Source organism: Cheilinus undulatus, linkage group 19 (assembly GCF_018320785.1).
Source record: "Cheilinus undulatus linkage group 19, ASM1832078v1, whole genome shotgun sequence".
Taxonomy (NCBI): Eukaryota; Metazoa; Chordata; class Actinopteri; order Labriformes; family Labridae; genus Cheilinus; species Cheilinus undulatus.
In genome coordinates, this window is record NC_054883.1 from 14,464,118 (window position 1) to 14,479,258 (window position 15,141).

A 15,141-nucleotide genomic window follows, 5' to 3' on the forward strand; every position below is an offset into this window, starting at 1 on the left:
GTAAAAGGGGCTAGATTTTAAGGTGGGACTGTGCCAAAACCATCTCAAGAAAGAATATTTTAATTTTCTTGTGTTACTTTTCAGCTGATTTCCTGTCATAACGACAAAAATGCAGTGTTAAAGAATGGAATTACTTTCTAAGAGAGAATTTTTTTTTTCTGCATATTCTGGTGGTAGCTGGGTTTGCTTTGTGTGTTTGTGCATATTAAATCAGCAGTGCCTTTAATGAGGCCACAGCGGTCAAACCTCTCAGCAGGCGGTCATTTTGGCTCTTAGTTGCTTTAGTCCTTTCAGGGCCCACGACACACATAAACCCTTCACACATACACAGGTATCCTGCTGATGGAAATTAATTAGTGTAGTCTCCCTCTGACACTGAGGCTAGAGGTCTAAAAGTGCACTCTGGGTAGAAATTAACCAAAAGTAAGATAACAGTTACATATAATGCATAGGCACTGAATTTGCTAGCACAAGCTCATGAACACAGGGATCAAATTATTGGCTCATGTAGCATCCTCAGGTACATTGTATTGACTTGAAAACAGGAGCACAAGTTTATACCTCCTGCTGACACAGATTTTCACATGACCGTGCTTTGAACTGTGATGCAGTGTCCTCTCTATCAATGCATTAGAGTCGGTGAAGCAGTCTTGTGAGGGCCACAAGAAGGAAGAATAGAATCTGAGAGAAAGAACAAAAAGAGTAATACAGGACAGGAAATACAGACAGAGAAATGGAGGGAAGAATCAGGGACAGAGAGGTAGCAGGGAGGGAGTATGAATAGAGATTAGTGTCACTAAGAGGTGATGTATAGATGAGACGGTGATGAGAGCGAGCTGGCTTCTCTCTCAGCTCCAGTTGTAATGTCCTCTCCCAAAGCATCACTCATATTTAATGGAGCACAGCTACAAGAGCATAGAGAAAAGGGGAGTGCAAAACCTGCATTCACAAAACCCAGTGCACTTGAGATTGACACATGCGGACAACAAAACACATTAGAATCAGGCAGAGAGTACTCACAGCTTGCAGAGAGCACACACGCATGCATTTGGGTTTTGTCATGCAAACAGAGTTTTTTAGGAGTTGTTGTGGGTGCCTTGACACAGAAAGAAACTATCGGCCCTAGAAAGGTTGGAGGAAAGACTTAAAAAAAAACAAAACTGAAAAATCAGGGACAGTGGCTCATGTTTTAGAACTAATGTGGAAGTCAGGCCATTGTGGCAGAGGCAGCACATACTGTAGTTCCTCTTCTGTCGTGCCCTTAATTTTGTCTTAAGCATGGATGTTTGAGTGTCAGGGGCCAACATTTAAAAGTGGAATAGTTGGAAATCCTGGTTGAGATCTAACATTTTCTTGTAATGACGTCAGAAGTCAGAATGTAAGAGGGGTAGACTTATCACTGACAGAAGTAGGCATTGCAGCTTCACCATCTCTACATTTTTTCTTTGGTATTTGTGACCAAAGCTGGTAAAAATTCCTGAAAGTCGTCCAAGGTCATTTTTGAGTTTTTTACACATTATGAAAGTGTGAATTCCAAGCTTTCAAATGGTGTATCATACACCTTAATCTGAGCATATTTAACAAAGATATGCTCATTTGAATGTTAACTTCTAGTTTCTGTTTGTTCTGAGAAAACCAGGCTCAAAGTTTCAGGACTTTTCATACCTTCAGACAGGCCAGGTAATGGGCATGAATAATAGAGCCACATTTACATGAAGTCCACTCAAACCAACCTTCTGAATCGGACTGGTGCCACTCATCAAAATATTCCCATAGGAAATCCACCTTCATCAAACTTTCACTGTCGAGTGATCCTGAAGTTATACCAAGTCTGTTGATAATTCTTGCCGCTTCTTCATCATCTCTTCTACTTTTCTTCACTGCAGGGTGCATATTGAAGCTTGTTGATAAAGGTGATAACTAGAAACAGCCGTATTTATGTGCTGGGGAGGGGTGGCGTTTGAGCCATGCGGTGTTTGTTATAGTCCATCTCAATGGGCAAAACTGGCTTAGAAATATCACATTTGTGTTACTTTATTTATCGGATGAGTAGTTTAAATGTCAGACTTGCATAAAATGAGAAAAAATGAAAAATGATCATTTTGAAGAAAACTACTTTGTATCAATTTTTCTTAACCACCGGAATGCCGACTTGCAGGAACTTTATCAGGCTTCGGTCACATTTATCACAGTAATTTGTCCATTCAAATTACAAGTCTATGGAAATTCCTGTGGGTCAAATGTGTAAGAATTTGACAGTTTTAGTCTCTGTTGACTAAATCAATCTTTATTTCTGTTCCCTTTAGGCTCTAACCTTAATGATGGACAGTGGCACTCAGTGCGTTTGGTGGCTAAGGAGAACTTTGCCATGCTGACGATGGACAATGAAGAGTCATCTGCAGTACGCTCAACTTCACCTCTCAGCATCACCACGGGAGGAACCTATCACATGGGAGGTAGAGTCACACCAGCACCTTCCCTGCCAATTTCTATTCATTGACTTGCCATTGAATTTACCTGGAGAGCCCATCAGGGAAAATAGGACCGTGTTGGAAAAGATCCAGTTTACAGTAGATCAGTAGATCTGGAAAAAAAAGCATTGCCCCCTTTCTGATTTAATTTTTTGAACAGTCATACTTTTGACAATTTTAAACAGAGTATTTTTTTTTCAATGATGATTTTATTTATTAAGGCAAAATGCATTAATGCCCCTTGAAGAAATTCAGAGGAATTCCTTCAATTAAAGTTGTCTGACAAAGTGAAGTCTGCTGAAAGATCTCAAAATGCAAAACATCATGTAGCCATCTAAAGAAATTCAAGAGATGAGAAACAAAGTCACTGACATATCAGTCTGGAAAGGGTTGCAAAGCGTTTTCTAAGGCTTTGGGACTCCAATGAACCATGGTGAGAGCCATTATCCACAAATCAGAAAACTCTGAACAGTGGTGAACCTTCCTATGAGTCCACCAAAATTTCTCCAAGAGGGCGCTGATGACTCATCCAGAAGGTCACAAAAGAAGCCAGAACAACATCTAAAGACCTGCAGGCCTCACATGACCCAGTAAAGCTCATTGTTCATGACTCAACATTAAGAAAGAGACTTGGCACAAAAATGGCATCCATGGGAGAGTTCCAAGGCCAAGACCACTACTGACTAAAAAGAACACAAAGGCTCATCTCACATTTGCCAAAAACCATATTGATGATCCCCAAGACTGTTGGAAAAATATTCTGCGGGCTAACAAGAAAAAAGCTGAACTTTTTGAAAGGTGTGTGTCCCGTTACATCTGGTGTAAAACTATAACCAAACACAACGCATGGTTTAAAAAGATGGGATGAAGATTTTGAGAATGCCTACTTAAAGTCTGGACTGAGATACTGTGGCATGACCTTAAACAGGATGTTCATACCCCAAAACTCTCCAGTGTGGATGAATTAAAACAATTCTGCAATGAAGAGTGGGACAAAATTCCTCCACAGTGATGTGAAAGACTCATCACTGATTAATACTAGTATTTGTTTAATAATCTGAAATATTTCAATTGACAAATATGAAAAAATAAGATGACAGTAAGGGACAAATGCTTTATCACAGTACTGTAACAATATGCAGTCAGGAACATCTAACTTTTTATTGGTAGTTGATAAGTTTGGATGTAGAATGACCCTATGCAACAGCTTGCTATTACTTCTATTTCTCTTCACTTAGAAAGATCTCAGACACAATTGGACCACCAGATGCATTAGATTTCACAGGGAAATATACTTCCCAGCCATAATCTGTCTCAATTTAGAAATCACCAGGTTAATGACGCAAGGCACTGCTGTCCCTCTCTAGGAAGACGGTTGGTTTCTAAGTGGCATGGTTGCATGTAATCTTGCAAAGCCAATGTATCGGCCAGACCCCATGTTTGTCATCAGGCAAATCCATCTTGAAAAGCTTCAATCCACAAAGTTTGTTCCAATCAATGTCTTCTGAGGAGAACGAGGCAGTAGCTATGAGTGGGGGTAGTTACTGTGAGCTGATAGCAATGGCTGCCACTTAGTATAGCATTTAGCCCAGATGTAGCTTGAGAATGGTGGCAGTTTTATCAGAACTAGACCCCATTTCTTTTTATACTAAAGAGCAAAGAACAGTATTGAAAGCTTTTCATGACGTTGACCTCAAAGGCTTCTCTTTGCAGAGAAGTGGTTTTTGGATGTCTCCCGATAGGCTTCAGCATGAATTTTAGCCACTGAAAAGCTCCACCATTCACTATTGTAAGACTAGTCTGTATAGCCAAGGTCAGCATTAGAGCTGTGCATGTCTCCATCCATCCATCTTCTTCCGCTTACCGGGGGTCGGGTTGTGGTGGCAGAAGTCAAAGTAAGTCAACCCAGATGTCCCTCTCCCCAGTAAAGTTTTTCCAATTCCTCCTGAGGGATTCTGAAGCACTCCCAAGCCAGATGGGATATGTATGGTCACTCCAGCAAGTTCTGGGTCTGCCCCGAACTTGCTTCCTCACAGTTGGATGTGTCCGACAAGAGGCGATGAGGAGGCATCCTAATCAGATGCCCATACCACCTCAACTGGCTCCTTTCGATGTGAAGGAGCAGTGGCTCTATTTTGAGATCCCTCCAGATGTCCAAGCTCCTCACCCTATCTCTAAGGCCCAGTCCAGACAGCCGCCTGAGGAACCTCATTACGACCGCTTTGCCTTCCATCTCAGCTCCCTCTTCAACACAACAGTCTGGTTCAGCCCCTGCAAAACTGCTGATGTTGCAACAATCCACCTGTCAGGCTTACAGCCCATTCTACCCTCACTCGTGAACAAGACCCTGAAATACTCCTTCACTTGGGGCAAAGACTCACACGTCATCCAGAGGGAGCAATCCACTGTTTTCTGGGATGGCCTCAGGCTTGGAGGTGCTCATTCTCAGACCTGCAGCCTCACACTCACCTGCAAACCATCCTATTGTCTGCTGGAGGCCTGCAGCTGAGGAAGCCAGCAGAACCACATCATCTGCAGCAGCTGTGCATGTCTACTACCTCATTCTGTCTCATCACTCTGATTGGCCCATCATGAATATGACAGACAGAATGTTCGTCAAATCATCATCCAGATTTTTTTTTCAAAAGTCCTGCCCTTCCTAAACAGTTTGAGGTTTCCCAGATGAATATGGAATGTATCCAAGCAAAGGTTAAATGAAAGTCTATCTGGTGTGTCAGGTCAGCTTGTGTGTGGACACCCATATAGCATTACAGTGACAAGATAGATAGCGTGGGCTCTGACTGCTCCATCAGGCCTATTTTGTAGTTCATCTTCATTTTCTCCTTGTTTCTGTTAACTGAATCCCCTTTGAGACCAGGATCGCTGTGAACTTTGAAGTTCTGAAAAGAAGTTTTTCAAGGCCTTGATATGTTAATTGCATTCAATAAAGGGCAGTCAATAGCTCTTACCTTTTAACAGGTATTCTGCCTTCTAGGCCAGCATTTCAAAGCTTAATCTCTTTGATTCTTTATTCCACAGAATCATTTGACATCAACACCTTATCTTTTAGCATCAATTCTCTCACCCCAGTGTTTTTTTTTTTTTTTTTTTTGGTTGTTTTTTTTCCAGATTCTTCCCTCCTTTCTTTTCCCATTCCATTTACACCATAGTCTCTGTATGATTGTTGATTTATTGATTTTAGCAAGCTCAGACAGGATCAATAGGGATATGAGGAAAGAATCTATGTAAAGTCCCATCCCCTTGAAGAAGACAAAGGCAGAGAGAGTGGGAGAAAAGAAAAGTGTGACTGGAAAGATAGAAAAGTTTACTATAAAGAAAAGTTCTAACCTCCTGAGAACCATGCTTTTGTTACTTCCGCCAAGGAGGTTATGTGATGGGTTGGGTTTGTTCGTTTGTCCGTTTGTTTGTTTGTTCGTTAGTTCGTTAGTTAGTTAGTTTGTTAGCAACATAACTCTAAAAGTTGTGGACGGATTTTGATGAAATTTTCGGGAAATGTCACAAATGGCATAAGGAAGAACTGATTAGATTTTGGGACTGATCCAGATCACTGTCTGGATCTAGGAATTTTTTTAAAGGCTTCTTTACTATTGGGAGATAGGGCTAATGGTGGAGCTCTGCGCTGTTACCACTTTACACCAGGAGATGGCGGACATGAGTAACTTCAATCCCAGCAGCATTTTGGCTGGGTTTCCATCCAAAGTTTTGGAGTTTATAGAGTTTGAAATATGCACGCCCGGTCAAAGAGACAAGTTGGAGCGTAACAGAGAGAAAGCGAATTGTAGCGAGAATACTCAATATGCTGAGAGGAATAGAGGAATATTCAACCTCTGCTATGACTTCCAGTCATCCAGTGAGACCATGGGTGAGACTGTCAGTGCATCTGTTGGCATCAGCAGGCAATGCTTCCGCCATGACAGTCCACCCATAGCAAAGCCAATGCTTTGCCTCACTGTGTTTCCACCCCACCAGGGAGGGAGTAATCGGCGAATGCCATGATGGGGGACACATGGGGACGGATCCAGGAATTTTTTAAAGGTTTCTTCACTATTTGGAGATGGCAGAGGTCTGCTCTCTCTGAGTGCTTTTCTAGTTCAGAATGCATGGTTTTAGTTTCTCCTGCTTATTTGGGACAGGTGGGAACTGATGAATACAAAACCTAAACCCTGTTTTGAACAGGTTTCACCAAAAAAATAATGTTTGCATATGAGGACAACCTGTCCATCTGCACAATACCAGAGATTTCCATCACACAAAAAGACAACTTAAATTCCCTCAACTTTCCAAGATATGACCAAAAATGTATGTGGAAATGTTTAATATTTTCAAAAATCCCGTTTAAAACAATATTTTCTGAATGATTCCCCAAATTATTCAGTGGAATGCTCTGGAAAAACTGAAAGATTTACATTTTAAACAATCCTCAACAATTATGTAGAAATTCCTGAAAATATTTCAAGAAAAATCTCCAAAACGTTAATGTAATTTCAAATCCAAAAATTTACAGATAAATTTCCCCCAAATCAATACAACATTTCCAAAAAAAAAAAAAAAAAAAACATTCAAAGAAATTCCCTAAAATTAGCTAGACATGACCAAAACATTTCTTAGGAAATTTCTAATATTTTGGAAAATCAAAAAAAATCTTAACCTTTCCCCAAATAATTCAATGAAATTTCTGAAAAGCCAAAAAATTTACATTTTCAAAAATCCTCAAAAAATATATGAAATTTCTGAAAAATTTTCAGTCACGTTCCTCAAAATTTAAACACATTTCCACCCAAAAAATTCAAATCAAATTTATAATATACAAATAAATTTCCCCCAAATCCATGGAAAATAGCCAAAGTTCCTCAACCCTCTTAAGAATTTTTTTTAATATTTTAAAATACCCTCAAATTTCCAATAAATCTCAATAAATCCCCCAAAAAAAAAAAAAAACAACCAAACAAACAAAAAAAACCCTTCAAATCAAGCTTACCACAATATATAAAAAACATATTCACAAAATTTGATCACATTTTGAACCACTATACATGTGTTTGCATGCAGGGCATCAGGAGGTTCAGTTGTGGAGTGTTTCTGATGGAAATTTTAGATTGAAAATAAAAGGAAGCAAGTTCTCAGGAGAGAACAAAAAAGCCAGGGGAAGCTGATCAATTCAAGTTCTTTTCACACATTTAATGCACTCCTGTTCATTTCCAGACATCGTCTCGGTGGGATGCATGTGGGAAAACAAACTGTCTGCACAGCGTTATGGAGAGAAAACATGTAAACAGAGAGGGTAACAGATCAGAGATTATCTGCTTCAGCTTCTCTTTCCAGCTCACCTCAGATATATAAAGTTGCCAGTCCACAGTTTCCAGCATTCATATTTTTAATGCAGAAATGTTCTAGAAACCAAAATCAGCCCCCATTTCAGAAGGCTCCCCACTTCTCCTCCTTCACAACCCACTCTGCTGAAACCAATTTCAAGCTGTGAGAGTGTGTCTGACACAGACGATCTCCCACTGTGTGCTACAAGTGTGAAAGCCAGGTGTGGAAACTTTCAGGCCATTAACTCCATGAAATTGTTATGAAAATGTCGGTCCATGTGTAAAAGGTGCTTATTACAGACTAGGATGGTTGTATAACATGGACACATGCATGTCTCATATATTACAAATACTTTTTTACGTTTTCAAATGTGTTGAACTCTCCCACGTACCTTCTAGCAGAGAAAGACTGTTATCTTCAAATCAAATTATTCTATCATAACAGAATCATGTAAAAAAAAGCATAGAGAAGATAGTTTAGCCTTTAGCTTGCCCTTAATGACTGTATGATCGCTCAGCTGGATGAGTCAAAGAGGCCGAGCACATTAAGCTGTCAAAGCCCTCTAATATTATTCCATCAGCACTTTGTATCTGCATAAGACTTATCTGTCAGTGCCACAATTAGCAAAAGCCCTCAGTATCATGAACAGTCATTGTTCTTTTATATACACAACAAGGCTTCAGGTAATGAGTAATTAAGGCTTCCAGGGAGCCATCTGCCTCAGATCTCATGGCTGCAGGGCATCAATCTGCTCTGTTTTTATTGGCTGTTTTACTGTTGTTGATCAGTGATCACAGACTTAAACAGACATGATAAGCTGTACTATAGCTACTGCCAGGCAGTGTGACTCTGTTAAAGGTGCAATACATACAATTTCTGCCCTGAAAAATTCATACAATTCTAAGGATGAGGGTTGGCATTTCCTGGTCACTTGGAAGTGGTGCCAGAATGTGGTAGTGTGTTAGGATCACTTAGTCAATGATCCTTTCTTGACTGTTTTATTTTGAAGGCCACACATCTCTTGTTTCTTTCATGATGCTTACTGGACCTAGTGACCTTGAGTGGCTGGTAGATGGTCGTATTTCTGCATGCATATTTGAGTACATTAGAAATCCTGCTTGGATATCAGAGAGGAGATGGTTGGATGATCTGTCTGTTTTCATGCACTTCAATTTGTGCATTTCTCCACTGTGGCCGAATGGAAATGAAGCATGTCCAATTGCCACATTAAAACACATTAGGACTGGTTAGAATAGAATTGGAGGCCAAATTCCCATCAGTTTGTTGACACAAAGGCAGGTATGGAAAAGCTAGACTGCCTTGTTTAAAATTCTAAAAAGATCTTAGATAATTTAGTTTCAAAATGTGGCATCAGACATATTTAAACATCATGATTTCATTCATTCATATAGGCAGTACTTTGTATATACGGCATAAGATAAATAGCAAAATAATAATTGTCTTTCTTTTTAATAACACAGCTTGGATAATATTAACTTTGATGTGAAGACAATCATTACATACAGAATTTGCTATTTAACTTATTTACAATGTCCAAACTGCATAACTGCTTATTTTAATGTACTTTTTGGACTATGCTGGTGTTATTACAAGCTCAAGTGCCATTCCCAAAGTGTCTGATTTCCATATCATACAAAGAATATAAATTGCTGTCCTATTCCTCTTCAAGCCATTGATTGCAATATTTTGTTGCATTTTTGTGAATGCAATTTTTGAATTAGTAAAGGTGTGCTCAAAGTGTTTGTTTGCTGAAAGTTCTCTAAATCTGGGATGGTCTTTAGAGTAACTCTGTGACTGTTGAGTGATCATCAGAGCGACTCTAATTTAAGTACAAAATTAAACCTGACACGGATGGTGCTACTAGATATGTGGCCGCTTGTGACGGTGCAGGACGTCATTGCAGGTGATACGTAGCACATTATATGTTAGCAGAGATAAAACGTCATCCTTAGCTATGCCTTCTGTCTGCATTTTCTTCTCTTTTTCTCTGTTTTATGTCTCTCAAATGTTTGCATTTGTAGCAGATATCCTCTCCTCCTTTTTATCCTTTATATCCTCTTTTACTGGCTCCACACCTCTCATATCCTCTGAGCGTCTGCTTTTAGATGCAGCCTCCTGAACCAAAAGCCTATTTTACGGCCGGTAGATTCTCACTCCTGACACAGCACTTAGAGAATTTAGTGAATGATTGACACAAGACATCCACAAATTGAATTTCCTAAGAGGAGAGATGATGGACACACAAACACACCTTTGCATAAGCACAAGGACACACAGTCATTCTTTTTAACTCTGTAAAATCAGATTATATGCCATGTAGAGTGAGTTTTTACACAGTATGCTAATTAGTAAGGACTGTTATAACATGCTTCCAGCTGCCTTCTACATGACCTCCTCTTGTTTATCATAAAGCTTTTGATCAATTAGACATGACACTCAGCCCACATCACGGATCTAGATGATGCTGATGATGCTGTAATCCTTGAGAAGACTGTAGACTTCCTTGTGAGGTTTCTTGTTGAGTGAGTAGGATGAGGCGTTGGGAATGCACGTCTTCTGGGCCAAAACAAAGACCTAGGGATCTGGGATTTCTTGAATGCTACCATAGAATCTGTCAGTGAATAGCGAGAGCACTGAAATTATAGAGCAGTTCACCTATCTTGGTGTTGTTTCCATTGATGCGAATACTTGGACTTGCACATAGGGCCATGAGTTTACTGAACAAGTGAGTGTGGCGTTCCCAGTATCTGAACATATGGAAGAAAGTCAGAGTTTTTTAGTGCTTCTTCCTCCTGGTCTTACTATACTCTTATGAGGCCTGGATGTTGACTGATGGCCAGTGGTGCCTGGAGAGCACTTCTCTTCAGCACATCTTTGGTGTGTCTAATGCTGACGTGCACAGGAGTGCGAGGAAGGGAAGAGTCAGCCACCTGATACAGGAATGGCAGCTGTACTACAGGTACCTGGCGCGCTACCCCGGGCCTTTTACGGCTCATTGTATACTGGGTGCCCAGGAGCCAGTAGGCTGGCCGCATGTGTCATGGAGGGTGCATGGGCCTGGTGCAGGCCTGGGCAATGGCCATCAGGATGCTAGAGCAGTATTTCATGTGCTAAGGGTAATATATACTTGCAGATTTAGTAAAAATGATTCGAGTTGTTAGGGTGGATATCAAGGATTTTTCCCCACAAAAATCAGATTTTTAAAAATATTTCTCTGCTTCATTTTAATTTTTGCATGACTTTTTACTCTAAAAGGATTCAAAAAGTGATACACCACTTTTTCAAAGGACTTTTTTTCCTTGCAAATGATAGAAATGATTGGTCGATGAGAGAAAAAGTGGTGTAACCCAAGAAACAACTTATATATTTTGGGTTCACACTCCCTCGGTGGTTTTCAATAGAAGACCAGCCAATCCCCTGTAAGCTTCTGAAACCTTCATCCATCTTTCCACGCATCACTCTGTTTGCTCTGCCAAGCTGTCACAATGGCTGCATTTCCTTTGCATTCAGATGTTATCCACAGGACAAGAACTGCTGCCAACCAGCTGTAGTTCCTTTCCCATCCTTCCTCTCCCTTTCCAATTTCTCTTTCTGTGTCTGTCTCCCGTCCACTGGAAAGAAAGCAGACAGGTGTGGCAGGAGGAGAGGCAGATGGCAGGGATGGCAAGAGAAGCTTCAGGGACAGGAAATGAGAATCTAATGATTTGAAGAGGAGAATGAATCCAACACACTGGGGAAGACATTTAACCATTTCTCTGCTTTACTTGCTTCCAGCCACATAAGAATATAAATTCAATGCATGTGCCCTCTGTAATAAGCCTTGTTGATGCATTGGCCTTGTGGCTCAAAGAGTAGCTGACAGCTTATAACATCCTGATGATGGAGATGTCATTGAGCAGCACTGTTTTATGGGTGACCTCAGAGGTTGTGGCTGAGATTGAATCCCCTGTGCATGTGTGCTATAGAAGCATGCAGATGTACAGGACAAAGATCTATGTTTATATGGACAAAAGTATTGGACTACACATGTTAATAAATTATAGTGTTTCAATCAGGGCTGCCCATGAGGGGGCCCATGAAGGCCAGCAAAACCATGGTCCATTGTAACGTTAAGCTGTGATAACCATATTTCATTTTTAACCTGAATAATAACCACCCTTTTTATTTATGTATGCTGCAGTACAATGTAACCCCTTTCAAAACCCCTTTGCTTCAAACAGAATTACCTTTTTTTTTTTTTGTAACATTAACAATGTGGATGATTGGCACATTGGCTAAACCATTTGGAAAGTATTGTCAGACTTCATAGCTAAGCCGTGATGTGCAAAAATGTCAGGATGCTAGAAAAACGTAAAAGGAACTGAAATAGGTTTAAGGTAAAAATAATTGAATAGATGCAAAAAGAGGGGAAAAAAGGGGGTTAAAATTGGAGAAAATGGTTTCTTAATGGCAAAAACATTACTGAAAAAGCTGTTACAAGCAGCAAAAAATGGGTTAAGAAAGGTAAATAAAAAAGGGGCAATAATGGGCTGCTAAATGTGGAAGCGAATGTGGAACAATGGTCAGAAACAGTGAGATTCAGAAGTGTAATGAATGAGTATTTTGAGCATCAGAAGCCAATAATATTCATGATACAACATTGGTTGTTCTGATGAGCTCAGTGACTTCATGTGTGATGGATACCACCTCTCCTAAAGATGGTTTATGAAATTTCATCCCTCCTGGATATCTCATGGTCAACTGTAAGTGATGGTGGAAGCATTTAGGAACAACAGCAACCCAGCCACAATGCAGAACGCCATGAAAAATCACAGAGTGGGATTAAAGACTGCAAAGATGCATGGTGTGTAGAAGTTGCCATTGCTCTGCTGATTTCTTAGCTGAAGAGTTCTGAAGAGCTCAGTGGCATTAATGTAAACTCTTAAAACTGCGGCGGGAGCTTCATGGACAAATAGCTGCATGCAAGCCTCACATCACCAAGTCCAACACCAAGTGTCAGATGGAGTGGAGTAAAGAACACCGATACTAGACTGTGGAGCAGTGGAAAAGTGCTCTGTGGAGTGATCAATCACGCTTTATGTTTGGCAGGCAGATGGACTGAATGTTACCTGCCTGCATTGTTCCAGCTGTAAAGTTTGGTGGAGGAGGGATAATCATATGGGACTGTTTTTCAGGCTTTGGGCTAGGCCCCTTATCTCCAGTGAAGGCCAATCTTAATGCTTCAGCATACCAAGACATTTTGGACGATGCTATGCTTCCAACTGTGTGGCAACAGTTTGAGGAAGACCCTTTTCTATTCAAGCATGACTGTGCCCCAGAGCACAAAGAAGAACTAGAAAGACATGGATTGATGAGCTTGGTGTGGAAGAACTTGACTGGCCCTGACCTAACCCCATCGAGCGCCTTTGGGATGAACTGGAATGAAGAATGTGAGTCAGGCCTTCTCATACAGCATCTGACCTGGCCTCATGAATGCTCTACAGCATGAATGGGCACAATTTCTCTGTTAAAGTACATGTATTTGAATGCAGTGTCATCACAGTCCCTGTTGGAGTAATGGTCAAGAGGCTGAATATTTTTGTCCATATAGTGTACGTTCATGTAGAATACACTTATATAGAGAGTTCCTCTCACTCACACACTCTTTTATACACACACTCTTGTCCTATCCTTGTCCTCATCTCAGTCAAGGCCGGGTCTACCTCTGACGGGCCATTGACTCTTGTATCTCATAAAGGCTCTGTATAGAGTAACACCCACATGTCCTTTAGTCTATTGCAACCTTAGCACAGGTATTAAGGCTAATGAGCCTTGTGGATAAGCTTTAAGACAAAAGGGTTGACGAAGGATCACAGCCTTAAAAAGTGATGATAACCGAGCAGCAGGCATTTCCTCACCAAGGATGATGGCGTTGAGTCTGATGGCTGCTTTCATGCAAGGTCGTGTTTCCATGATGTGTTTTAAATCGATGTTTGCTGTCACTGCTCTTTAATAGTTTTACATAAGCATCTCCTTGTTTTTACTCCCTCTCAGATTCTGTTTAGTTGTTAGGTCATCTATCTTCAGCTTAAAGTATTTAGAAGTTGCTGCATTCATTCAGCCCAAAAAGAATTGTAGATGGTTGATACAAGTAAAATAATAAATACCGGTTTTGTTTCTTTCAGGGTATTTCCTCCAGACGCCGTTTCCTCCCTCACAGCGTTCCTTTCAGGGCTGCATGCAAGCGATCCTTGTGGACAACCAACCAGCTGATTTGCTTGCAGTAGAGAAAGGCACCGTGGGAGCTTTTGAGAACGTCAGCCTCGACATGTGTGCCATCATAGACAGGTAAGAGTCGTCATTACCGGTTGCATGCAAATCCACACAGTAGGACTGGGCAATATTTATTTTTTAATACCATCATATCCTCCCAAAAGTTTACCAGGGTATAAGATGTCGGCATGCTTTACAGTAAAATTTAGCCACTTCATTTTTCCCTCTTGAAACCCTCCACTTTGCCTTTCTAATGATGCTATCCACCCCTTTGTAGCCCTTATGGTAGCTTTTCTAAGCTGGAGAAGCTGAGATATAAACAAAGTCTTTGTAATATTATCTAGAACTGTATGACTCTTTGTGTTTTACTGCCCAAGAATATGTTTGTGTAGCTGCTTTCTTTTTTTTCCATGCTGATAAATGCATACAACTGATGGAGTTAATTAAACTATATCAGCATTTTTTAAAGCAGTATATTTTTCATTTCTAGTGAAAGAAACAAGGTGATTTCATCCTGAAAACACAGCATGATCAGAAAAAAAAAATTAAATAAATAAAACAAACATTTGTCTTTAGCCAGTTTAAGATAGCAGAATATTCTGCCCAGCACACCTCCATGTCTGCACACTGGAAGCATTTAGAGAGAGTTGAAATATCAAATCATCCATGTTTTAAGCTCTATTTAATCCTTTAGACATAGAATCCAATCTAAGCATGCAGAAAACACTGACTGGTTTAACCTCCAAGAATAAAGCCGTATCCCGGGTTGAAGAGTTAAGTAGGTTTCAGCCCTATAAAGCAGATCTCAGCAATGATTAGGTATTACATGGCTTTCTCTATTAAGGCAAACAAGACCAGGAAGCTACAGTTTGGAGTCGACCTTGTGCTGACTGGAAGAGCATTTCCCCTGACCTTAACCATTTGTTTTAAGGTCAGGTTTATCGATATCACTTTACCTCATTGAAAACCTGACTTTGGAGGAGATGACTGTTGGATGTAGATCCATTGTGTCCTAAATTCAGGAGAGGTCTGGCATGCTTGTTCATTTTAGTTTGGCATCTTA

The 15,141-nt window shown here is 40.3% G+C and overlaps 1 protein-coding gene across 1 annotated transcript in view; it reads left to right on the top strand.

The window, feature by feature from the left end:
* The window catches only part of LOC121527357 (contactin-associated protein-like 2), a 282,121-nt gene that overhangs the window by 169,652 nt on the left and 97,328 nt on the right, over positions 1–15,141 (top strand). The window contains exons 10-11 of the mRNA XM_041814293.1: positions 2,307–2,456; positions 13,991–14,153. Coding sequence (XP_041670227.1) covers positions 2,307–2,456; positions 13,991–14,153 — 313 coding nt within the window. The remainder of the gene's footprint in view (positions 1–2,306; positions 2,457–13,990; positions 14,154–15,141) is intronic.